Here is a 27,979-nt window from a genome sequence, read left to right as displayed (position 1 = left end):
GATGACATTGTTCTATTATCAATGAACAAAAAGGGATTGAAACGAAGCTTAAATAAGCTCCAAGAGTTTAGCCACCTAGAGCAACTAAAAATAAATTACACAAAATCTAAAGTGATGATTTTTGGAAAGCATCCCCCCAAATTCAACTGGACTATAGGCGAAAACAAAATAGAACAAGTCCAGACTTTCAAATACCTGGGAGTGCATTTTGATGAGAAAAACTGCTGGAAACCCCAGATACAGAGCATGAAAATATCGGTTCAGAAATCTAGCCATGCTCTGGTCAAATTCTTTCATTCTAAAGGTGGCAAACTAGTAACCCCAGCTTTAAAAGTATTTTCAGGGAGGGTCATCTCACAAATGCTTTATGGAATTGAGATCTGGGGCATGAATCAGAACAACCTACATCATCTTGAAATAGGACAGAATAAATTTCTCAGACACATCCTCGTGGCACCCCAGGGGACCCCAGTAGCTTACCTCAGAACAGAGACAGGTATGGTATCCATCAAAGCCAGGGCAACTTTAGCCATACTCTCTTATTATAAGAGGGTGATGGATATGCCTGACCACCGCCTACCCAAACGCTGTATGATAGAGCAATGGAAGAGTGGCGGCTGGGCAACTTCAGCTCAAAACCTACTAAAATCTAAATCCCTCTCTACAGACATTTTCATTTTTTCTGAGGTTAAAAGAATGTTGAGAGATTGGCTCTATAAATCGGATAACGACCAGGACTTGGCCTTAATCCACTCTTCAGGTTTCTCCCACTGGTACCGCCTGTTGAAAACAAACCACTCAAGGGCGCAATACCTAGATGCACTTACTTTTGCCCCCTTGAGAACTGCTTTTATAGAACTCCGCTTTCAAACCATGCCAACCGCTGTCTTAGATGGCAGGTACATGAATGTCCCTAAACATCTAAGGGTGTGCATCTGCGGAGCAGGTGAGATAGAGGATGTTCTCCATTATTTACTCTATTGTCAGCTATATCAGAACCCTCGAGGAAAAGCTCCTGGGTAACATTCTGGCTGCTCTACAGGAGGAAAGCCCTCAGACAAAGGTGGTCAGGTTGCTCTTGGATTGTGACCCTTATGTTACGTATAGAACAGCACTATTCGCAAAAGCGGCCAGAAACATTCGGGCTAATTTTCTGAAAGCCATTGCGATCAATTGTGTGGGAGATTCTCAGATATGAGGGGTCTCTTATTATTTTATATGTCTGTGGTTTTATCATGATTTTAATTGACCATATCTGTATTTTAAACAATTGTGACGGCTTTTAGCTAATACAATAAACTTGAACTTGACACCAACAAAGGTACAAAACTGGGCGATGGGGAAATGTTCTGCAGCTATACTGCTGGCTGGGAAATTGTCTCAATTTTGTCTGTGTCATGTGACCAGGAAAAAAAGCAACAAACTAACTGGGGGATAACTAGGAAACATTTCCCTAAGGTGCACAAATTTTCTATGTTTTAGGATTGTTACTTATGAAACAACTTGCTGTCTACATACCTACTCCCCGGAAAGGAGGCTGTTATGTACCTGCCTATAAGAACTAAGTGCATACAACTGATTCACAACTTTGACATTTCAGATGTGTCCAGACAACCTCAAGATGCTGTGAACAGCACAACAATTGAATGGGTATCCTGGAAGCTTTACACCAACAATATTAATAGTCTCACACTTGGGAAACAGGTATTGGTCAGTGTGACCAGCATGGGCAGTGGGAAAATAATGCTGGGCTAATTTGAACAGCTAGTTCTTAAGCCTGTACTTTCAGGTGAATCTTCTGGATATTTTGGCTACATAAATGCTTTAGAAAGTGATCAAAAGATTATTGGCTCTGTGCAATCAGTCCTGTTGAATGCACATGGGTGCCTTTTACTCTGTGTGCAGAGAAATGAAATTCAGTGTTAGGACACACACCCTTCCCTTCACATTGGAATTGTCATCTCTGCATGTGAATTGCATCATGGGAATTTACATCTGGAAACAGGTTTCAAACTGGATAGGGCAATTTTAAAACAATAGAAAGAATACTTCCAAAAGAGATAATGGCAAAGTAACCATCAGACCAGAAAAGTAGAAGAATGTTATGACTTATCATTTTCTCGTTTAAAAAAATTAATAGCTTTGCATTAATTTTAGCAAATTAATTTTTAAATCTAATGTTCTGAATTTCTGTTCTATTCAGCATACTCACTGAGGTTAAGTTAGTTTGTGAGACCAACAAAGCCCATTTATTTCAATGGCTTTACTCTAGGCAGGATTAACATTGGATTTAGCCCTGTAAGTCTACTTGTCTTAAACCTAGGCATTTCTGTACGATTCGTGAACCTGAAATGCCATGGTAAAATAACTGTGTAAATTCACTCTGTTTCCAGTGTTCAGACTCCTGCAGCCAAAAAGGAACCATTCAGGAAGAAGAGGTTTGGAAATGACATGTTTTCCCAGAAAATGTTTTGAGAAACATCCACAGTGAGGAATAAACATTATCTGTAGCAAAAAAATGCTGACTGACTGTTGGGGAAAGAACTGGTGGCAAAGAGGAGCTGAGATCATGAATACCAATATTCCCCAACGAGGTTGTGCACTGGATTCAGATAAATCACAAATTCTGAACCAAATCAGCCTGATCCAAATTTATGAGGTCCAGATTGAAGCTAAGTGCCCAGATTCAGTTCTGGATTGAAGCAAAGTGAATGTACAAATCAGGAGTACAACTCAAGCTGAATGGAAAGCTTGCTTGCTTGCTTGCTTGCTTGCTTGCTTGCTTGCTTGCTTGCTTGCTTGCTTGCTTGCTTGCTTGCTTGCTTGCTTGCTTGCTTGCTTGCTTGCTTCCTTCCTTCCTTCCTTCCTTCCTTCCTTCCTTCCTTCTCTCTTTTAAAACAAACAGTAAAAGTGGCTAGTATGCAATCTCTTGATGCAAACTGCCTGACATTTGGTAAGTATATCCACTCCTAATTTTGGTACACCTCCAAATTTCATGGGCACTGGTGCAAAAATGAACAAAGAGTAAGAGTTTTGGTATCCCAGTGCAAGTCAATGGGGAGTTCATATATCAACTCCAATCAGGAGCACAAATCAAACTGCATGGGGGACAAATGTTCTGGACAGATTTGGGATGTATGCCTAAATGGCCTCCCATTTGGACTGGGGAGGCCCATGTATAGCTACACTCTGCACTACAACATTTTGTTGCAGGGCCCAATCAAAACACTGTTAGAGATCATTAGCCATCCAGATATTTAAAGTGCTGTTTTGAGTTTTGCCTGGTGCCTCAAAGAGACTAGAGCCTTCCTGCCTCTGAGTCTCACATATGTATTCGAAAATGAGGATGCTTCTATAATGCAAGGACTGACATTTGTATGCAGTTCTTCTGTGAATGAGCAATTTTATGCTTCAGGCAAGGTTTACTGAACCACTAAGTAGTGCTCAGGACTTTTACTTTCATTCAGTCAATGAATAAAAATGGAAATCTGTTAAAGGTTACAAAAGTAAAGCTTTTACAGCATTTGAAACAAATTTGCGAGACAAAGGATGGATAGACCACACACTCTTTAAAACACTTGGTTGTGCCCAAGCCAGAATGCAAGCAATGTAACTGAGTAAGAAAGAATAAAGAGGGGCCAAAAAAAGGGACAAAATCTCTTAAGCTTCAAACATGAACCTTATTCAAGTAAGAGTTAGTTGGAAAGTGTAAGCTGGGACACAAGAGACCCCCCCACCCGCCTGCTTGTCCACTCGTCTCCATGTGAAGAAGGGCAACCTAAAGTTGAAAATGGTTTGCTACATATGGATCTTTAACATACACTCAGGAAGCCTAAATGTGTGGAAAGCCTCTATGTGTAGCACAACCTTTACTCTTTAGAGATCCCTTTCTATGTGGTGATGGAGAGACAGATAGCTATAAGATGACAGTGGGGCTAAAGCTCAATCCAATCTCACACTTTTCAATTAAGTGCTGTTTCAAAAACCTGAATAAATTGCTTATTTTTTTAAAAAAAACCCCTCTGGTTTATGAAGGTATCTATCTGTGATTCAAAATGCCAGGTAATGGCCCAATATTGAATGTTGACAACACGAAGGGCAGCAGTCAAGATGGTCTACAGGATATCCTCTTGAGCTCACTGTCATTCACAAAGACATCAAGCAAGGGTAACTCCCAGAACCGGAGTCCTTTTTCCTACCATTTCAAACACAAAGCAAATGTCAGGGCTGTTTTTCAATGAGTTCTCTAGGCCAGCGGTTCCCAACCTTTTTGGGACCGCAGACCAATTGGGGCGTGTGGATTCTGTGGGGGGGTGGGCATGTCATGCTCACAGGTGGGCGTGACACACTTGCAGTGGGCGTGTCACACTTGCAGAGAGGCAGGCCACACTAGTGAAGGGGAGTGTCATGCTCGCATTTATGCACATGAGTGCAACATGCTGCTCCGCAAGCACGGCATGCCCACCATGTGGGCAGGCGGAGATCCGTCTCTGCAGCCCAGTTCCAGGAAGCCCACGGGTATCTATTGCTTGGAAAATATGGATGATCATCAATTGTTGTGATGAAACTTCTGCTTCTTGGGTCTAGGGCTTATACATCTTGTACTGATGCAGAAATGTATGGAGAAAGGAAACTTTTACTTCACATTTCAGATCCTGGATTTTGAAGATTCAGAGGATGAAGGTCTTTCCTCTTTATTCTCATCTGCATTAGGAACCTTCCTTTATTTGCTGAAGTATGGTACTAAATAAACTTGAGTTTTGATGCTGCTCTTTTTTTAAAATCTGGATGCTGTCAGTGTTTCAAACAATTTTTTAAGGTATGCCCATATACTTTGAAGATACCTTACAAAATTGTATGCTAATTCCCTGAAGACACATGGCAAAATGTCCCTCTTTCTAGAGGACTGTCATTCCACTATTTTCTCTAAAGCAAACCTAGATTTTTTAATTATTTTATTTTATATAGTCTGCGAACTTTAGTTGACCTGTAATTCTTCCCTGCCCACTAAGCTACAATGTATCTGTTTCTATAGCTCTTCCTGGAAAGTGTTATAAGAAATTGCTTTTTTTGCCATTTAAAAGGCCTTTTTGAGGACCAATATTTCAGCTCCTAGAGCTGGATTTTTTTCCAAATGGGAAGGATTGGACCAATAATTCTCTTTCAAGAGAAGCATGATTGGTCTTTTCAATTTATGTCAGCTATTTTAAAACTGAGGTAGTTTAGGGTCACCTATTTCTGAAAAGGAGTATAAAACAGTTTTACATTTAAAACATCCTAAGTTGAAAACCCTTTGGCCAAACTTTCCTGAATTTGATGCAGAGAGAAGGCTACCTGCTACAATTACACCAGATTCAATGCTGATCTGATTTGAATCCCAGTTTAAAAGATATAATTTTTTTATTGCCCCATATTTAGAATTTCCTAGTAGAATTTTGATTTGCTCTGCTGCACAAGATCATTGTCTGTAGCCTTGTTATCCTTACCATTATAGAAGACTGCTGGAAGCCAGTGATAGCAGGGAAGGTAAAATGTTCAAAAGGAACCCTGCATTCTATAGTGATTTAAGAAAGAATCACATGGAAAGGAGCTAATCCATATTGTTTTTATTATCTTATTTTGAGGAGAGCTGAGCAAGAAATTTCTGCAATTGCAGCCTAAACCAAAAGTGGGATTCAATGTATATTTTTCAGGAGAGGTGTCCTTCTTTTGATTTAAAAACAATCTAAAGGCTTTTCAAGGAAGTAGTTTTAATAAGATTATTTATCAGATGAATTAGGGGTTGCATATCTGCAGTAAAATGTGAAAAGGAGTACTTGCCATTCTTCATTTTTCCCTGTTTGGTGTTTCTTTGTGAATGGCAGTGATGCTGTAGACCAGTGGTGTCGAACTGTGGCCCTCCAGATGTTCTTGGACTTCAACTCCCAGAAGCCTTCACCACCACCTCTGCTGGCCAGGATTTCTGGGAGTTGAAGGCCAAGAACATCTGGAGGGCCACAGTTCGACACCACTGCCTTTTGCCAAGTAAAGTTTGGCATCTTTTTTCCAACTGGCAAGACAACTACCTTTCCTCATCCTCATCTGTTTTGGTTGTCTTGATATGCCATTTGGACAAGAAATTTTTAAGCCTTACAATAATCCTTATCTCCAGCCAATATCAAGACAAATGAGCTCCTCTCCCTGCTCCAGGATATCCATAATTTGAGCAAAATGCCCCCAGAATCCTTTCTCTTTGAGAAGTAAAGGACACATACAGAGATATATGCACAGATATACACAGTGTAAGTACAGAAAGACCGGGCAATGGTTACGAAAGATGCCACCAACCAATATAGTGCTTTCAGTTATATAACGTGGTGTTCATTCTAATTTGCAGGATATTGTGCAATTTGCAAATAAGGCAATTTTGCATTAAAAAGTGGCAGATATTTAGAAAGAAGCATCCATTGCATTTATTTTTATGATAATAATGTATTCATTACACAAGGAAAAGAAGCCCCAAGAAATTATTCACCATCCTTGCCAACAAGGAGAACAATGTTGCTATTATTCCTCTTTACTATACAAGGAGGAGACAAGTGAGGATCTATATCCCTCACTGAATTTTCTGGCTTTCTTTCTTTAGAAACACACTAACAGTACAGGTCTAGTCAAAAGTGAGTCACACTAACTTCAGCAGAGCTTATTTCCAGATAAATGGGAAAGGACTAAGTTTCTCCCCACCTCCATGTGGCTCAGTAGTTTATTGGATTTTTAACAATAACTCTTGAAGAGTTCTAATCAATCAACTGGGTGTGAATGTATGTAGAAGACAATATACTGATGAAAACAATCCAAGTTCAAACAGATGGGCATCTTTCATCTTAAACTTATATAATCATCCTTTTCATTCCCCTTCAGGATTTTTTTCACAAAAAAAGGAAAGGAAGGGTGCCCAAATAATGTTTTTCATTACTCATTTGTGTCACACATCATGCCAGGAAATGTGCAAACATTTAACTGTACACCTTCATGTCTTCCAAAAGATGTGGTTAAGGAAAAATAAAGTGTTTGCTACTTTAAAAATACCAGTGATATCTGCAACAAAAAGTAGTACTGTTATATCCTCACTCTCTATTAAGACCACTTTTGTTATTTCAGCTAGCCAGTCTCATTCTTTTTAAGTTAATATAAATTGAAACTATCTAGTCATCAAAATTATTTCTAAGCCACTATAATAAAAGCAAAACAAAGACACTCTATACAACAAGGTATCCAGAAGTCAATAATGCATGTACTTAAGAGTATGTTGTCATTGTTGTTATGTGCTGTCAATTTGATATCAATGTACAGTGACCCTCACAGAGTTTTCAATGTGTATGAGATGCTGAAGGAGTAGTTTACCATTGTCATTTCCTAAAGAGTTCTCCATATTATTTATTAAAATCATTTATACAAATGTAAGAGTTAAGCAGGCTAAAACAATATTCTCAATAAAGTATCCTTTTCCTCCAAAACCCCCACTCACCTTTTTATGGTACCTGGAGGCCACTGAGTATCCTCAATGCTAAAAACACCATATATCCTCCCTTCTTGGGCTTGATTTTAAAAAAGGTTTTGTACTTGGGGGTCCACCCAACTATACTATTTCTAAGAGTCAAACTTTAGCACATTTAAAAAGAGGTGCTCTTTCAGGTGCTGAAAAATGTCTGTCACGGCAGGCATTTTTCTCCATGTACTGTATGTACTTTGGTTATATTTGTTTGTTTTTATTAATATAAGAGATGAAAGCAGGTTAATCACAGGGAATACACATTCACCTTCTAATTTGTCCCTCAGTAGTCGCTCCCTCCCATTCTGCTGGCACACAACCAACCGAGCTGCTATTAGGAGTAATGATAACTCGAAGGTCATATGACAGTATGTGTTGCATGGAAAGTATTGCTGGGGGACAAGGATTTAAAATCCAGAAAATCAGATGAGAAATAGACAAGTGCTCAATTTCTTTCTCCCCATAATATCAAGCAAGCAAAAGTAATATTTGACATGACATTGGTGTACTCAAATTGTCGACACTTGCATTTTCAGTCACCGTCTACCGTTTATAGCAGTGGGACAGCTTTTCATGCAAACTGTGATGTCGTGTCAAGCATTTTATTTTTATTAGGCATAACCAATTATGAGAAGGAAATGCTTTTAAAATCCGCTTATTTAAAAATCATTCACACATCTCTCATAACATCTGATCCCAATACAAGATTTTTTAAAAAAATCAAATACAACACAATAAAATAGCTGGAAACCTAGAAACTACTTAAATGTTATTCACTTGCTGAAAGGAAACAAGAATGTTGACAGCTAGCTGATGCTTTGACTGACAGAAGGAAAGAAAATGAGATTTGAAAACTCAGTGTAAAACTTTGGTGCTACTTTTATTTTGCAAGTGTAGAAAATTATTCCAATTTAGCTTTGCTAGCATAGACAACTATTGGGACTGATAAAGACAGCCTCTTTACAAAATAAGTGCTGCAGACATTTAATGACAATCAATGCATAAAATAGTAATAATGGGGAGGGAGAGGAGATTTGAGTTGAACATTTAAATGAATATTATACAATCTAACCTTTCAGTTTTCCACCCACTTCATAGAAATATGTATATTAAAACATCAAAATGCATCAAAAATTATCAGGAGTATTATTCACTTCTTGAGAGGTGAAAGAAAGTGTGCAGAAGAAAATTTATTTTTTACTGTGCCATAAGCAGGAGCAACAACAGTACCATGCTCTAATGGGTACATGCTAATGGAAATCACACAGTGCTTAAATATTGGAAGAACTCAAGTGTTCAACAATGTATGCTATCTTCTTACTGTATTCAGTTCCACAGGTCTGAGGTCTCAACTGCAAAGGGCTGAAGGTCATAAACCATAATACTCAAGGATGCTGAACATGCTCTGGTATGCTAGAACTGCTCAGAATGTGTGCCCTTCTATAAACAGAACTCTGAATGCATTGGGCCACCATGTAGACTCAGAGCCCTACAACACATATTCATACACTGGCTGATATCTCAGCCAATTACTGCACCTCTTCAGGTGGAGAGATAATTGTGAAAGAGTGCAGTACTGGTGGATGAGAATGTTTGATCTGTCTCTGGAAGGTAGCCCAAGCATATATTTCCACCCTTCCAACTGGATCCATGACTTCCCTTGGAGGTGTTCTACATGTGTTGTGCCTGCACAATTGCAGTGAATCCAAAATAATAAAAAAGAAAGAAAGGGAAAAAAGAGGAGAAGATTTGGGAGAAAGCAGGTGGGTGCAAGCACTTGGGTCCACTGTGCCATTTGGAGCAAGGCTGAGGGTGGAGGGGTTGATGCTTCTTTCTACAATAGGCTGGATCAAAAGACATTCCAAATTCTTGCTTGGCCCTGTCTACAGGAAACCACAAGTGCCTCTTTGTGTAACATCACAAGGATCATCTCCCAACCTTTCATGCTGGCCCTGAAATTTCAAGGAATCAGTACTAGTGACCTGGCAGTCTTATACTTGTGATTGTCTGGACTGATCTAGATTTATTTATTATTCTGTCACAGTTGAAATCTGTTGCTCACATTCTAAAATAAAAAGTTGTCTCCCTGCTTATTTAAATTCTATGCAGAATACATCATGTGAAAGGCTGGGCTGAAGGAATCCCAAGCCGGAATTAAGATTGCCGGAAGAAATATCAACAACCTCAGATATGCAGATGATACCACTCTGATGGCAGAAAGTGATGAGGAATTAAGGAACCTCTTAATGAGGGTGAAAGAGGAGCACACAAAAATGGTCTGAAGCTCAACATCAAAAAAAACTAAGCTTATGGCCACTGGTCCCATCACCTCTTGGCAAATATAAGGGGAAGACATGGAGGCAGTGGCAGATTTTACTTTCTTGGGCTCCATGATCCCTGCAGATGGTGACAGAAGCTACAAAATTAAAAGATCACTGCCTCTTGGGAGCAAAGCGATAACAAACCTAGGCAGCTTCTTAAAAAGCAGAGACATCACCTTGCTGACAAAGGTCCATATAGTCAAAGCTATGGTTTTTCCAGTAGCGATGTATTGAAGTGAGAGCTAGACCATAAAGAAGGCTGAGCACCAAAGAACCGATGGTTTGAACTGTGGTGCTGGAGGAGACTCTTGAGAGTCCCCTGGACTGCAAGGAGAACAAACCTATCCATTCTGAAGGAAATCAACCCTGAGTGCTCACTGGAAGGACAGATCCTCAAATTGAGGCTCCAGTACTTTGTCCATCTCAAGAGAAGAGAAGACTCCCTGGAAAAGACCCTGCTGTTGGGAAAGTGTGAGGGCAAGGGGATGACAGAGGACAAGATGGTTGGACAGTGTCATCGAAGCTACCAGAACACGCCAGGTCCTCCTGTCTTCCACTGCCTCCTGGAGTTGGGTCAAATTAATGTTGGTAGCTTCAATAACACTGTCCAAGCATCTCTTCTCATGAGAGGGCCAAAGTATTGAAGCCTCAACTTCACGATCTGTCCTTCCAGTGAGCACTCAGGGTTGATTTCCTTCAGAATGGATTGGTTTGTTCTCCTTGCAGTCCAGGGGACTCTCAAGAGCCTCCTCCAGTATCAATTATTTGACAGCCAGCCTTCAGGAGTCAACTTCTGAATCAGTTTGGGTTTTATTGAATGAGAGCAGTTTCATTTTACACAAAGCCTGAATTTCTATGGAGTGGCCTGGATAGGTTCTTAAAATCATATTCATGAGGAGTGAATGCACACCTCTTTTTGTGATTTAAGCATCTTCAACTATGCAGATTTAATCTTCTGCTATACGCTTTTAACAACAAGATTGTGACCATTATCTTAACTGCTACTGTCTAGTATGGTCCATGAAAACACTTTGTTCCATTGAGTCACTAAACAAAGACAGAGTTAACATAGATGTGGAACATCAAACCATACCATCTATAAACATTTAGGTATATCTATATCTATGCAGAAGGTAGAGACATAACATTCTTAAAATGTTTCAAATTATGAAATTGTCTACCAGTTGCTTTCCTTCTTCCATTGTCTCTGATCTTACAGGGGCTGACAAATGCATCTAGTTTTTAGTTTAATTAGAAGTATGACCTCAAAGATCATCCTCATCCTCACATTTTATTATTCAAAGAGAGAACTCCTTTTGATTTTGAAAGAACATCCACAATGGAACTGACCTTCACCTTATCTTTCATTCTTTCATCTTATCAACACTAATTTTGGTTGGAATTGGCTTTCTGATGTGCACCTGCTCTGTGAGATAGATGCCTTTGATTTACAATGGGGGGTCACCCCTTTGCATTTAAACCTGTAAATCCACGTTTAACTCCCACATGCAACAATGTAATGAAACAGATCAGAAAGTTATTATGCTGTTTGATTCAAAGTATTGAACACTGAAGTGTCTTTTCCTTTGTTCATTCCTGAGGCAACCTGTATTTTGCACTTTGTGTGTGCTTTGTGAATAGAGAAAAGCAAATGTTTTATTGTGATTGTAACTAGCTTACATCCTTGTGTACAATGGCAGTGAATAAGGCATAGTCGCAAGTCAAACACTATGTCATGGTTCAACAGTCCAAAAATGCTGCTTTCACACAGACACAACCAAGGAAGGGTACAAAGACAGTCACCCTATTTCCGACCCCATGCAATTCTTCACTAGCAACATCTATGTCCGTGACTAATTCACTCACTGTATCTACCAAGTGACTATCATTATATAGTATATAAAAAGAGGCCTCCTTTACACCAGATGCAGGTTGGCCATGGGTATCACACTGAAACAAAACATGCTCTCATCTTCAACTCCTGGGTCTTCAACAGGTTTATCTTATCTATAGATGAAAAGGGGTAAGTACTGTATCTTCAGAGTAGTGTGGGAACAGCTTGATTTTCTTGCTGCTCTTAGGTCCTAAACCCATATTTTGTGGGAAACTGTGGAAAAAAATGATTTAGTATGGTTTTGACATAGCTCTTGTTCAGTGAGAAAAATTACTATGGGAAGCATCGGCAACATACATTTGCTTTGGTCCACAGAACAGGTTTATATCTGCTTCTGTTATTATTAATAATAATCTTGTGCCATCAAGTCAGTTCTGACTCAAAACAATCCTTTTCAGGGGCTGCAAAGCAGAGAATATTTAGTAGTTGCTTACTATTCCCTTCTTCTGGGGTCATCCTGGGATTGTGCAGCTTGCCTAAGTCTGCACAGACTGGCTCTACTTGCAAGAAGCCCAGTGGAGAATTGAACTCCCAACCTCTAGCATGGCAGCCAGATACCTAAACTGCTATCCAGCCAGCTCTGCTATTGTTACCTTCTCTCTTTTTTTGTGCACTGCACATACAAACATATATACTTCTCTCTGTGTGTGTTTCAACGCATAGGCACACACTTTTGTGATCAAATATAGACAGCCTATTGTGTTCACCAATTGGTTGACATCCTTATGCATACGTTGTACTGCACAAGGTTGTTGTCTTCAGCTACCATGATCATCATCATCATCATCATCATCATCATCATCATCATCATCATCATCATCATCATCAAGAACAACATTATATTTGATTTACGCACTGCCCATCTGGCAGCCAGGGCCACTCTGGGCAGTTACTCAGGATACGTAACAACTTTAATTTTTTTTTAAAAAAATGTTGTGGCTGATATCATCAGCTGCATGCAGTATAGCTGCACAAACAGGATATAATAATAATCTTAGAACTGAAAAACTGGAAGGGAGCCTATGGATCATCAAGGCCAGCCCCTGTCAAGGAGAATCGAACTCCCAACATCTGGCTCTGCAGTCAGATGCCTAAACCATGGACCTATCTGCAATTTTTATCATCCACTGTTTGACATGTATAATGCAGACATGTATAATGCAAGTTGTGATACCAGCCTGCTTCCAACTTTGAAGAGCCTCTTAGGACCACTGTTAAAATATTGTTCCTGCCTTTACCACCTATTTATTCAGAAATTATTTGATTGAAATGGGACTTAAATCAAGGTTACATGTATGCTCATCACTTTGTCAGCAAACTTTTAGAGGAAGATCACGTAGTGGAAACAAATCAATTGATCACACCTCTATTTTTTCCTCCCTCTAGAGATGAACATGAATCATTTGTTATCCCTAAAGCCTGGGCTCAATTTGCAAGGGTCTCCTCTAGCACAGAGCCTGTTCATTTGGAGTTTCTTTTACACAGTGCCAAACTCGGTGCTCCTAGAAATTGAAGTACTGGAACCTTCTGAATGCAACATGCCTTGCCTACGAACTTTGTTTAACAAACATTACCCTTTTTTATTCACTTGTTTTGAATTTTATTCACTTGTTTTGAATTATTGACAAATACGTTATTGTGTGCCAAGATGGTTTCATTTCACAAACGTCCCAAGAAAAACACCATTTGCTCCAGTATTTTATTGTAATGTTTGCATTGTCTCTTTTTAAAATAAATTTTGTTTGCTTTTATTTTATTCATCCACAAATTGCACTACTTAGACTTGGCACCAATTGATGTCTTTCATTGCCATCTATTTGAACTGCATACCAATTAGGCTTATGCAGATGCTTTCCAACGATACTGCACTGAATTCAGCAATGCACCAAACCTATCCTGTAAACAAAAAATATCCTGTCAGACTAGAACTATTAAGTACGTGGAATGCTTTGAGTTACAAAGGATAAGCACGGGGGTGTCATAGACTTAGTGCTACATAGAGGTGAACAGATCTAGTCGGGAGTGCATTTTATTAGCTTAGACTGGCTTGCCAGTTGTGACCTTTCCTGAACACGAATGGCCCAATCTAGAGCAATATATCCATTAGTCATATTAGAATCAAACAAATTTAATGTGCTCTATGTGGGATGGCCCTTGAAAAGCATCCAGAAACTGCAGCTGGCTTGAACCTGTGTTTCTTTACATTTTGGACAGTAGTAACTCACAGCACCTTCCATTGCATCTCAAATATTAAGACAACCATGCAACAATAAATCATACAAAGCAAACCATAGCATGGGATCAAGTGATATGAAAAAAAGGGATTAAAATAACACATAAACCCCATTTCATTCTAAATGGTTAAAATTGCCACACAGGAAGGAAGCTTGCTAGTGCTATCTCCCAACATTATTGTTCTCACATGGAAAGCAATGTTTTGAAGATGATAACTTCCAATACACATGGAAGCTCTCTGGATCATCAGAAAACCAGAAAAATCAGGATTCATGACTGCATGGGGATGCCTCAAGCATGGAGGACACTGTCCTCTTCAGAAGATCACTTCTTCTGCAAATAAAGTGGCAATGAATGTGAGGAGGCTAGCACACTTCTCTGACATGCTGCTCATAACTATTGTTGTTCATTAACAGGGCTATGAATGTTTACAACTTAAATGACTTGAAAGAATAAAAGATATAGCAAGCACACAGACACACACACACAAATCAAGTTTCAGTGCATCTACTGAGCCTCCTAAAGAAAGCATTCCAATGTCTGGGTGCCACAATACTAAATGCCTTATTATGATCTACTACCTGCATTCATGTGCAAATGACATCTTACAGATCGTATTATGTGCCAGCAAAGACCCTTAGAAGACCATTTTACCAAATGTTTCCAAGGAAAGGAATAATTCTCCCTAAGTTTCTTAAAGTAGAGACATGCCATGTAGCAGTAATGGCAGCACAGTGTTGTTCTGTGTCCCCATGCGTTTGTCTTGTTTTTGGCACTGCCACTACTAGTAGCCTCAAAGAAAAATATACTGGCAGCTGGCACTAGTGATGGTAACTCTTCTTTGAGGGAAGGAGAATTCTCAGCTGCCTCTCTCTCTCTCTCTTTCTGTAAACATTCTGGCTGAGAATTCTCACTTCTGAGATTTTGTCTTCTGAAGTTTTCTCTCTCTGCCTTTGCCACATTAAAATAAAATGTGTTTGTTTTCCATGTGCATGAAAGAAATTTAGCAAAGTCCTGAACACTGTCCAATCAATAGTTTATTGCACCTAATTCCAAAGAAAGACAATTTAGAGCTCAAGGGGCACCAGTATATTACTTCCAAAAACAGTGACTAGACAATGAAATGTTTTAAAATCAGTAAAAAGGAAAGGAATATGTGAACCCTTGTCAATTATACCACACTTATGGGCTAGTCCCTCCTCTTCCTGAGACCCTGGGTCACACCATTAACCCTGGTCCGGAGAGGCTAAAATAAATTCTGTTATCTTCCCCTGCCCCACTCACCAAAGACTCTGTGTGTGAATATAATATGTCACAGAATTTGCCATCTCTTGACATGCATGAAAGTATTCTCCAACCTTTCTCCAATATAAAATGAAGAGAATTCATTCATGGACAAAGAAGAGAAGGAGATTAATGTCCTCAGATTTTTAGGACCTTTGTTTGTTTTTTACTTGACCTACCCCTACCTGGACATTGTTTTCCTTAATCTACAATGCTTAAAATGTTACTTTTTTTTTAAAAAAAAAGGCAGAACAATTTTGTATAAGATTCCATGAAATACACCTCTATTTTGAAGAGACTATGAAAAAAAAATCAATGTTTCTGAAAAAACTGCCTTCTGGGAAATTTTGTCTCAACAATACTTATACTTTTTAGTATCTTCCTCAGGATTTCCCAACTGGCAAAGGAATTGTAAATACATTTTCTCTATAGGAGTTGCTTATCATAGGGCTCCTTCACTTTAAGTCTTTTAGGCGGTATGAAGGTTGTATCTAACTCCAAGAAAAAGTGAAGCTAGGACTGTTTTCCCATGAAAATATCTTTAAGTTCTGATTAATTCTCAGAGCCTTTTGCAATTTGATTTAATAGTCTTTTTGACTATACCATGATTTTGCCAGGTGGCCGAGGGTACTGCAGTTGTTTTCTTCTATCACAGATCTGCTCATCACTCCAGCTTCCTTTAAAAAAAAAAAAACACCTGAAAAAGCACAGTGGGAGGATTTTTCCCATGGCATCTCTCCATGGACCTTTGCTGAAGTGCAGAAAGACATTTCCACACATACTCAGCCATCTCTTAAATATAAAATTCACAGCAGAATCCTGAATCTACCCATGGAAATTTCTAGAATTCTCCCAAACTACTCCTTCTTTGATTTTTCTAAAAAGAAACTTATTTTCCATGAATTTGAGTGAGAATAGTTGAAATTCTTAGCCAGTTGGGAAAATATGTGGCCATGTGTACAGTAAGACAAAAATGTTAGAAGGAATGTGTTCGTTGGGAAAAGTGTGTACTAGGAGGCATACAAATTTCCATGTAAGAAGCGAGGGGGGGTGAGAGACTTTTAAATCAACAAGTCTTAAAATGAATGGGACAGGAATACTAGGAAGACTCTCAGAATTCTAAGAAAATGATGCCGAAAGATGTCCACATTCCTAGAGAGGATTTAATGCAATACAACTCAAAACACTCCATTTGAGACTAGGCTTAAGTGGTGAGCTGTAACCCCAGGGAGTCTGTTAGTTATTAATTCACCGGGTGACTTTAAGGAAGCCACCATTATCTCCACTTCACACCCTACATGTAATGACCAAAACGAACAGTATGGCTCTAACATTAACAATTGCATGCCATCAATTCAGTGCTGACGTACAGTGGCCCTTTCCAGGACTGCACAGCTTGCGGAAGGCTACAGTAGCTGTCTCTTCTCCTGGAAGGCATAGCAGGGGATCATACTCCTGACCCTTGTCTCCATAGCAAGAGAGTTATGCAGCCAGCTACTTTGACATTAACTGAGGTTATGTTAACCGGAGGTTATGTTTAAAAAACAAAAACAGAACCCCAAACAAATGGCAGCACAACATACTGTACCACTTATGATTATTTTTTCTACCTCAATTTGAATGGCAGTTCCTTGTGTCTCTTGTCTGCTTGCCAGTAGCTTTTTGTCTGCAGCCCATAAACCCCTCCTCAATACCTTCCTTTCAATAAATGGCAGCTACCTAGCATAGACAGATAAAGCATGCTATTATTAAAGCTCCATAGAATTGACAAACTTAAGCCTTTGCCATTCTTGACTTACTATACTATTGTATTTTTAAACAGATTAAAACTCCTTTCTGTCAATATGCATTCATAAGATGGGCATGATAGAAAAGACCCAAATGCTTTTGCAAATTTATTTTCTTCTTAGAGAAATATTTGCAGTTCTTTTCAAAAGGAATTAGGCAGGCCAACCTTAGCTACGTGAGAGCCAGAAATTACATGGAATGCTTTCAGCAAACGTCTTTTCTATCTTTCTTTCTTTCTTTTATGATGTAGATATTACTTTACTCAGCACTCCAATCATTCAATACATAACCTTAATGAACCTACAATTTAACAAAATTATCCTCCTTGGAAAATGGCAGGAGTAACTTAACAGCCACCATGCCAGTGACCCTTGTCTCTGGGTCTGTTAAGCCAGGCTGCCTTACCTACTACCTTAGCATGAGCTGTGTCATTTGTGAGGCATGCAAAGCAGGCTGAAGTAGAGATGGAAGTACTCATATTCATATACAAATACCCACTCACAGCTGGATGTAACGAGGGTCCGGCCCCTGCTGCCAGACCATCCATTCACGCATCCACTGCCACTGCCAGCTTCACTCTCCCTTCCAATTGCTCTGGAGCTAGCGGTCGACTATCCTGGCAGAAGGAGGGAAGATGAGTCTCCCTGCCAGGTTGATGAGTGGATAGCTGACCACAAACTCTGGAGCAATTGGAAGGGAGAGTGGAGCCAGTGAATATCCCCATCTCTAGTCTGAAGTGAGGCTGAGGCACTCCCTCCCCTCTCCTCCCCATCTTTTGCTGTAATTTCTCATCAGTGTATTGCTTTTTGACTTCTTTATCTATGAATTCTTAGCTATTCTTCCCCTCTCACATTTCTTCTGTTTAAGTTCTCCTTGCTAATACATCTCTCCCAGCCTTCTTTTCCAGTCCTCTATCCATATGTTGTGCTATGTTTTCAACACCAAACTCTTCCTCAGGAAGATCAGTGCAGCTCACTCAATTGTAAACATTCTGTATACATCACAGTAGTTAAAACAATCACTGCTTAGCACCTGGCCACAACCACTATAGCAATATGTTGTTGTTGTTTTTTAGTCATTTAATCATGTCCAACTCTTCATGACCCCATGGACCAGAGCACGCCAGGCCCTCCTGTTTTCAACTGCCTCCCGGAGTTGGGTCAAATTCATGTTGGTTGCTTCACTGACACTGTCCAACCATCTCATCCTCTGTCATCCCCTTCTCCTCTTGCCCTCACACTTTCCTAACATCAGGGGCTTTTCCGGGGAGTCTTCTCTACTCATGAGATGGCCAAAGTATTGGAGCCTCAGCTTCAGGATCTGTCCTTCCAGTGAGCACTCAAGCTTGATTTCCTTTAGAATGGATAGGTTTGTTCTCCTTGCAGTCCAGGGGACTCTCAAGAGTCTCCTCCAGCACCACAATTCAAAAGCACCAGTTCTTCGGCGGTCAGCCTTCTTTATAGTCCAGCTCTCACTTCCATACATCACTAAAGGAAAAACCATAGCTTTGACTATGCAGACTTTTGTTGGCAAGGTGATGTCTCTGCTTTTTAAGGTGCTGTCCAGGTTTGTCATTGCTTTCCTCCCAAGAAGCAGGCGTCTTTTAATTGCGGGGCTACTGTCCCCATCTGCAGTGATCATGGAGCCCAAAAAAGTAAAATCTGTCACAGCCTCCATATCTTCCTCTTATATTTGCCAGGAGGTGATGGGACCAGTGGCCATGATCTTAGTTTTTTTGATGTTGAGCTTCAGACCATTTTTTGCACTCTCCTCTTTCACCCTCATTACAAGGTTCTTTAATTCCTCCTCACTTTCTGCCATCAGAGTGGTATCATATGCATATCGGAGGTTGTTGATATTTCTTCCGGCAATCTTAATTCTGCCTTGGGATTCCTCCAGTCTGGCCTTTCACATGATGTATTCTGCATATAAGTTATTTATTTTTATTTATTTTATTTATTTATTCGATTTATATCCCACCCATCTGGTCTGGTCGACCACTCTGGGCAGCTGAAGTTAAATAAGCCAGGGGACAATATACAGCCTTGTCGTACTCCTTTCCCAATTTTGAATCAATCAGTTGTTCCATATCCATTTCTAACTGTTGCTTCCTGTCCCACGTATAGGTTTCTCAGGAGATAGATAAGGTGGTCAGGCACTCCCATTTCTTTAAGGACTTGCCATAGTTTGCTGTGGTCCACAAAGTCAAAGGCATTTGCATAGTCAATGAATCAGCAGTAGATGTTTTTCTGGACCTCTCTGGCTTTCTCCGTAATCCAGCGCATGTAAGCAATTTGGTCTCTAGTTCCTCTGCCCCTTCAAGATCCAGCTTGTACTTCTGGGAGGTCTCGGTCTACATACTGCTGAAGCCTACCTTGGAGGATTTTGAGCATAACCTTGCTAGCGTGTGAAATGCGTGCAATTGTACGGTAGTTGGGACATTCTTTGGCACTGCCTTTCTTCGGGATTGGGATGTAGACTGATCTTTTCCAGTCCTCTGGCCACTGCTGAGTTTTCCAAACTTGCTGGAATATTGAATGTAGCACCTGAACAGCGTCATCTTTTAAGATTTTAAATAGTTCCATTGGAATGCCATCACGTACACTGGCCTTGTTGTTAGCCAATCTTTCTAAGGCCCACTTGACTTCACTCTCCAGGATGTCTGGCTCAAGGTCAGCAACCACGTTATCTGGGTTTTCCATGATATCCAAATCTTTCTGGTATAATTCCTCTGTGTATTCTTGCCACCTCTTCTTGATGTCTTCTGCTTCTGTGAGGTCCCTAGCATTTTTGTCCTTTATTATGTCCATCTTTGCACAAAATGTTCCTTTAATATCTCCAATTTTTCTGAACAGATCTCTGGTTTTTCCTTTTCTATTATTAAGAGCCTCTATCCAGAGTTCTTCAGGCATTCTGCCCACCAAATTGACTTTCTTAAATCTGTTCATCACTTCCACTGTGTATTCATAAGGGATTTGGTTTAGATTAGCTCAGTGGTTTTTCCTACTCTCTTCAGTTTAAACCTAAATTTTGCTATGAGAAGCTGATGATCAGAGCCACAATCAGCTTCAGGTCTTGTATTTGCTAACTGTATAGAGCTTCTCCATCTTTGGCTGCAGAGAACATAATCTGATTTCGGTATTGCCCATCTGGTGATCTCCATGTGTAGAGTCGCCTCTTGTGTTGTTGGAAAAGAGTGTTTGTGATGACCAGCTTGTTCTCTTGACAAAACTCTATTAGCCTTTGCCCTGCTTCGTCTTGATCTCCAAGGCCAAACTTATCTGTTGTTCCTTTTATCTCTTGACTCCTTACTTTAGCATTCCAGTCCCCTATAATGAGAAGAACATCTTTCTTTGGTGTCAGTTCTAGAAAGTGTTGTAAGTCTTTATAAAATTGGTCAGTTTTGGTGGTTGGTACATAAACTTGGATTATTGTGATGTTGAAAGGTGTGCCTTGGATTTGTATTGAAATCATTCTATCATTTTTGAAATTATATCCCATTACAGCTTTTCCCACTTTTTTGTTGATTATGAGGGCTATTCTATTCCTTCTACAGGATTCTTGCCCACAATAGTAGATATGATAATTGTCTGGATTGAATTTGCCCATTCCTGTCCATTTTAGTTCACTGACGCCTAGGATGTCAATGTTTATTCTTGCCATCTGTTTGACCACATCCAGCTTACCAAGGTTCATAGATCTTGCATTCCAGGTTCCTATGCAGTATTTTTCTTTGCAGCATTGGACTCTCCTTTCACTTTCAGGCACGTCAACAGCTGAGCGTCCTTTCAGCTTTGGCCCAACCACTTCATTAGCTCTGGAGTTACTTGTACTTGTCCTCCACTCTTCCTCAGTAACATGTTGGACGCCTTCCGACCTGAGGGTACCATCTTCCATCATCATATCTTTTAGCCTTTTTTTTCTGTTCATGGGGTATTCTTGGCAAAGATACTGGAGTGGCTTGCCAATTCCTACTCCAGGTGGATTGTGTTTAGTCGGAACTCTCCACTATGACCTGTCCGTTTTGGATGTCCCTGCACAGCACAGCCCACAGCTTCTCTGGGTTACTCAAGCCCCTACACCACAAGAAGGCAGCAATATATTAGGGTGCATCAATATACTGTATGAGAACTTAGAAGGGAAGGGATATGTTGAACAGAACCATGAAGGGAATTTAGTAGTCAAAAAACATCGTGTGCATATGACTTAAAATAACAAAAACAGTGCATACAGACAAGATTTCACTGTGTTTATGCCTCCTTCCCATTAAAACTCAATGTGGGATTTGAGCTTGTGTGATCATTGTCAGATATAAAATTGCATTTGATTGCAAATCTTCCTCCAGATCCGACAACCCACAAATGTTACTTTGGCTTTATACATTGTAAAATGGAAATGAAAAGCAAGAAGATTGAATGAATATAAATTGTGTGATGCTTGGCAGCTATAAAGACTGCAAAACTTTCCAGTCAATTCAAGATGATTCCCCCCCTTCAATAGAGACTGATTTTCAAAGTACGAAGTGACCATATAAATTCTGTATATGACACGAAGACAAAAGAAGTTTGTTTATATCGAACAAAAATGCACGCATTTGTATACAATTAATTCCAAGCTACTCACACTGGCAAAAAATTCTATGCTATGGAAGAAAAGTAATTTAATGCAGAAGTTTAGTGAAAAAAGAGAATAGATAGATAGATAGAACACTACTGATTGTTGTTGTTAGGTGCCTCCAGAGTTACCACTGACTTAGGGTGACCATATGAATGATCAATCTACAAAATGTCCTGTCTTCAACAGCCCTGCTCAGCTCTTACAAATAGAGATGGGCACAAATGGGGAAAAAATGGCAATTTGTTGCAATTTGTAATTCATCAAAGTCGACGAACCATGAATAACAAATTTATTATTTTTTCGCAATGAATCATTGAATCAATCTGTCTTGACTTTAAAAGCCTATAAAAATAGTCCCCAGGCACCTAGAGACACCAAAATCGCAGAAAAGCTTTTCCTGACTCCCCTTTACAAGCCCTGCAAGTTTGGTGAACTTTGGATTTCTGATAGTTCCCACAAAAATGGCCTCCCAGGAAAGTTCCTCCCAGGATCCTAAAGACACCAAAATCACACAGAAGTTTTGTGAAGTGCTGTAATTTCCACCAAGCTAGCTGCTAAAGGGCACTTTTCTGAGGGGACCCATTTCGGGGGTGTATAAGTTGGACACGCAAAATCCAATATTCACCGAACTTGAAGGGATTATAGAGGAAAGTGAGGAGAAGGTTGTCTGTGATTTTGGTGTCTCTAGGTGCCTGGGAGGCCACTTTTTAACCCAACAAATTGCTAAATTGAAAATCATTAAACATTCATTGATTTGTATTTGTTGGGGCATCACTTCTGACCAATATGAAGTGAAAAATTAGCCGTTTGTTTTTAAATTTATGACCATCTCTACTTACAAATTCAAGCCTGTGAACTCCTTTAGAGAGTCAATCCATCTTTCATTTGGTCTTCCTCTTTTTCTGATGCCTTCCATCTTTTCAAGCATATGATGTTTTCCAGAAAATTCTGTGTTCTCATGATGTGCCCAAAGGAGGACAGCCTCATTTTCAACATTTTTATCTCCAGAGATAGTTCAGGCTTTATGGCAGTCCAGAAGCTCTCCTTCAGCATCATGTTTCATATGAATATTTCCCTTCCTGGCAGCTTTCTTTACTGTCCAGCTTTCACATATATACATGGTGATCTAGTGTGGATGGTCTTGGTTTCCAGTGACACATCTTTACACTTGATTATCTTTTCTGATGCCTTATTTGCTGACCTTCCAAATCTCATTCTTCTTTTTACTTCTTGGCTGCAGTCTCCATGTGGATTAATGATTGCAGCAAGGCATATAAAATATTTTGCTATTTTAATTTCTTAATTGTCAACATCAAAGTTACATTGTTCTTCTGCAGTCTTCTTAATGCTCAACTGCAATCCTATTTAGGCAATTTCTTCTTTCAGTTTCACTAAAAGTCATTCCAAGGGATGCTGCTTTCTGCCACTAAGATGGTGATATCTGCATATCTGCATTCCTTTCTGCCAGGAAGATGGTGTCATCTCCATATCTGATGTTTCTTCCACCAATGTTCACTTTGTCATCTGAATACAGTCCCTTTCTTAATGTGGTGAAGGGGTTTGAATGTGTCAAGAAAGCTGAGTGCAATGCTGTCAGGAGGCTAGACTCCATTGCAAGCCTGGACTCCTAATGGAGTCACCCAAGATGGAATAGTCACAGCTGAGACACCAAACTAAGATATATCCACCCTTTCCAAGGTAACAACCACATCAACCATCACAGCAGAAGAGAATGGATAGTTCCATTGGTGATGGGGGCAGCAGCTATTGTGCAGCAGTGGTGGCTGAAGGTGACATTTGTAGAGGAGGCAACAGTGAAGACACTCAACCTAACTTTTATTAGTAATGAACAGAAGGTGGAGATAATAAACCATTACTGAATTTTCCTTGCCAAGAAAACTCTTTTATGAGCACTACCAAATACCAGCTCTATATTCCAAATTCAAGATATATAGATGCTGGTGTTCAAAAACTGATTGGGAGATACTCTCATATATAGCACAGATGGCACAAGTAAGAGTTACTGAATTCTGCGGAATTACTTATTAGGTTATTTGCATGAATGTATCTTTATAGTGAAGGGCTTGTCAATTGTGAGCTAATAGAACATTAATTTGATATTAATTTAATAGAATATTGAATGTAGGAAAATAGAGTAGCACAAAAAGCCTAGGTGAGGAAAAAGATTGCAAGCATATTGCATTCCCATTTAAAGGAGATGCTTATGCTTAATATATTTCTAATTTTAATACATTTCATGTGTAGTTGAATTAAGACACTGCAATGTGAAATCAAAACAACACTGGACAATTGGGGTTGCTGTTTTGAGATGCCAGAGGAATAAGCTCATTTTATATTTGAATGCAAATGTACCTTACTGTGCTCTTAAGGCAATATACACACCAAAACTTGCTATTTTTTCAGAATTAACAGTCTGAATTTTACAGTGGAGTTTTCTGGTTAAAAATACATATAGAGATACACATTGTGGGGAAGCATCCATGCAGAATTCAGTATATTAGTAGAAATAATGCTTAAAGTAGTTTATATTAGGAAAATGACTAGCCAAAAAAATGAACTTGGCAAAATTATATGCACAAAGGCATAGATGTATACCTGAATTTCTACATAACCTTTAACATTTACAAAGTTCAAGATGCACATTTGTGATGATGTTCTCTTGTCAGGATAAAACAAACTTAATCCTCTATGCATATCACTGCATTTGGAGAAATGTGAAAACTCAAGAGTAATTGTGTTTCTGTTTGTGCATTGGTTGTGGTACCTCACATTTGTTCTGTCTATCTTTAAACGAGAAAGGAATGTGTTTCTTTTCTCTACCTGCCAGAGTGTTGCACAAATCCTCAGTTTCAGTTTCTCATTTTTCCTGATAAACTGAGTAAGACTCCAGTCCTACACACACCTATCTCAAAACAAACACACTCATCACAATGGGAGTTACTTCAAACAACCATTAATAAGATTGTACTGTTAGTGGTTTATAGCCACTTATTCTGCTTTCTCTATCTGTGTTTTCCTGCCAGGTTATCCTCAAACTACTTTCCTTCTGTTCCTGAGAGAAGCTGATAAGCTGGCTTCTTTACTGCCCACTTACTTGCTTAGTGTGGTCAGTATGACCTTTTTAATCTGATAGTTCCTAAGTAAAACAATTCTGTTGACTTTTTTTTTAACAGAACACGGTCTCTTGCCTATGTCATTCCCCTCACCGTCCTCCATTCTGTCCATATACGTGTCCTATTCTGTTCCTGTCAGCTAAGGCCTACATTATTGCAAAAATGGTCAGTCTTACCAACAGACTGCAGAGTACAAAATCCCTTTACAAATACAGTATTTAAGATGCATTTCCCTTAGAAATTTAAAGTAGTTTTGAGTATGTTCACTGTTCATGATCTTAAAATAAAGCATATGGGAATTCCAGTTCTAAAGTAGCAAGGGACTTCACATAAATAATTCTTCCTTCTATTACAAAAGTAATCTTCCCATTTTCTTGAGAAATTCAAACTAGTATTGTCTGGCTCAGCTTAGATGCCTTTTGGCACATTTAAGATAGGAGCACATCTGCACAGAGTACATATTTGTAATTGTGCATGTTTGCAAGTAGAGATGGGCATGAACTGCATTTTGATGATTCGGCACAGTTTGGCTATTCGGTTACACAGCTGTTCCATGGGTGCACCAGCTTCCCTTACTCTGCTTCCTCCAGCAGGTGCTCCTCAGAGACAACAGAGCAGCTTCCGAGCTTTGCCTCCTCCAGTGTCCATCCAGAGACAGTGCCCAGAAGAAGCAGGGCTGGGATGCCACTGGCTCTGAGTGAGTGCCTGTGGGAGGAAGCATGGCAAGGAAGCTGGGGCTTCTATGGAACAGCTGTGCAGCTAACCACCAAACTGAAGTTTGCGTCCATCTCTACTTGCAACACATCCCAATGCATTCTAAAAGGAAACTTTTCTAGCCCTGATTATATTTGATTTTACACCATAAGAGTATATATTTCTTGCACGGCAATTGTGAGGACTTTGGTCATCTTCTGTCTGATTTCTTTGTGACTGTTATATGCATATAGGCAAGTTAGCTTAGCTGTGTGGTGAAACGAACAGGTTGCTTGACAGGGGAAAGCTGAGTGAGTTGCAGTTAGGACAGGACAGCTGCAGGGAGGGGATAAGAATATGTCTCCATAGAACTCCATTATGTTTTGTTGCTTTCCACCATCCAAGTGAGATCAGGGAAAGAATACATAATTGTGAGCGAGTATGTAGAATGTCAGCTCATTAGTACTGTGAATGAAAGATAGGTTTGTGAACTTTAGTTAAGATAGAGGCAGGTTTTTGAAGTTTGTTAAGATAAGACAGCATGAGGGAATACACTGGATTTTGGTTTGAGCATCCGCAGGGGCAGATCCACGGGTACTTCTGTAAGATATCAACCTAGTTGAAAAAAGCTTAGGGTGTCACAATAATCTTATAAATTTTAGGATTAGCTTCTTTTATGGTAAGATGCTTCGCATGATAATAACACACTCTTACAGCTACTGCATCAGTAATAAACCCAAGTGCATATTTAATTGAAGTACATGAAGAGGAAGATGAAAATCAGTAGAGTAGCATCGGCAATGACCGCAAGTCAGTATAGTTCAAATGCCAAGGGTGGAGAACTGTTTTGCACTAGGGATGTGTTTCCTACCCTACATCTCTGTAAGCCTCCATTATATCTGGAGGTGTGACTACAAGCCCGTGATGTCATTTGATTCAAGACTAAAGTGCTTTAGTCCTTCAGACCTTTTCCTATGTTGAAAAGATGGAGGAAGAGTGAAAATGATCCCACCTGGGGCTTCATGGATCCTGCTAGCCCCCAAAGAGGACACACTAGGCTCCTGGAAGTTCTAACTGGCAGTGGGAAACAGAATACCCGATCAGTGTCTGGAGACTGTGTGATTGTGTTATTTGGCCATGAAGGGTAGGGTTAAGGGATGGGAAGAAGGACTGGCCCCTCTATGTGACAGATACAAGACTTCCAAGGAAGAGGTTTCCTCTCCTGGGGAGTTACATCTTCCACAGTATCTCAAAAATCTTAGGTAAGAAAGAAGGGAAAAACGTATTTCTGAAACAGTTGGTGTCCCTGTCAATTAAAGTAGACACAGATCATGTCATTTTTATGGTAAGACTTAAAAACATGGGATCTACACCAGAGGTGCAGGTGTGGTTTTGCTTCAGGTGGACTCAAAACAAGGGCTTCTCACAGTAACTCACAACATCAAGACACTTGCAGTGCAAAAATTACTTTCGGATGCCTTTCAGAGGATTATCTTTGTAATTCTAGAGAATGGGAAGGTAGCAGTGAAGCATAGGTATCCCCAAGAGGATCTGATTTGATGTTTAAGAAAACTCATGAGTCTTGTCCAGGTGACTGATCTGTTTCTCTCAGACCAAATTCCAATAGAAGAGTGGGAAATGTTGCTGGGGCTAACTACAGTGACAATCCTCCAGAACTGGGACAGTCAGAGTAGTTTTATTTTCCACTGGCTACACGATGTATGAATCACTGCTAATCAGCCCGGGTCTCTTTCCCCCATCTATACTATTCTCCTCTGCCTCAGGAGCTTTTACCTTTTTTGAAATCAAGTGCATTTGCACCAGTTCAGATGGCACGATTGCTTGAGCTGACATAGCTTCATGGTTGAATGAGTGACCAAAGCTGGCTAATTCAAGGTGGAGAGGAAGCAAAGGGGCACTTCCCCTCAACCAAGGACCCCTTGTCGCCAAACGTTTTATTATTTTTTAAAGACTTTGTGTCTGTGCTGGTGAAGTTTTGGGGGGGGAGATATTAATTTATCAGAATATACTTTTTTCCAAATAAATGTATTACTTTTTAAAAAAGTAAATCACTGAAAGACAACAGCCTGGCAGTTTCTCTCCTGTGGCTGGTTGTCCCTTTCATGATATTTGCATATTCAGTTTTGCAGTAAGTGTAAGGAAAGTGTGCAGGAACTGCTCACTCGAAGGAAAGTGTGGAGGAACTATGCCCAGCATGTTTGTTATGGCTAATCTGGATAGGATTAGGTTCATAATGACTTTGAGGGGGAACGAGAAGTCGACAAGGTAAGCATAGCATATTTCCATATTCTCATAAAACTGATATGATTTATCCCAGGCATTTCACACATTCTCTGATTTGTAGTAGAAGAAAAAAAATGTTCTTGATTTGAATTTATAGGCATCGTAAGACAGCAATCTGTTCCTGTAGTGAATCACTGTAGGTGTAGTGAATCATATTTTGCTTTGGCACCATTTCAGT

General features: G+C 39.7%; 2 protein-coding genes across 7 annotated transcripts in view; one reads left to right on the top strand and one right to left on the bottom strand.

The window, feature by feature from the left end:
- The window catches only part of BRINP3 (BMP/retinoic acid inducible neural specific 3), a 369,852-nt gene that overhangs the window by 33,404 nt on the left and 308,469 nt on the right, over positions 1-27,979 (bottom strand). The window lies entirely within an intron of this gene.
- LOC144588846 (uncharacterized) overlaps positions 22-27,979 on the top strand; it is a 73,488-nt gene continuing 45,530 nt past the window's right edge. Inside the window, exon 1 of the mRNA XM_078392320.1 lies at positions 22-27,783. Within this exon, the coding sequence (XP_078248446.1) occupies positions 22-1,023 (1,002 nt within the window). The 3' untranslated portion in view covers positions 1,024-27,783. The remainder of the gene's footprint in view (positions 27,784-27,979) is intronic.

The sequence above is a fragment of the Pogona vitticeps genome, chromosome 4, assembly GCF_051106095.1.
Source record: "Pogona vitticeps strain Pit_001003342236 chromosome 4, PviZW2.1, whole genome shotgun sequence".
NCBI lineage: Eukaryota > Metazoa > Chordata > Lepidosauria > Squamata > Agamidae > Pogona > Pogona vitticeps.
This window is presented reverse-complemented; position numbering and strand designations above follow the sequence as displayed.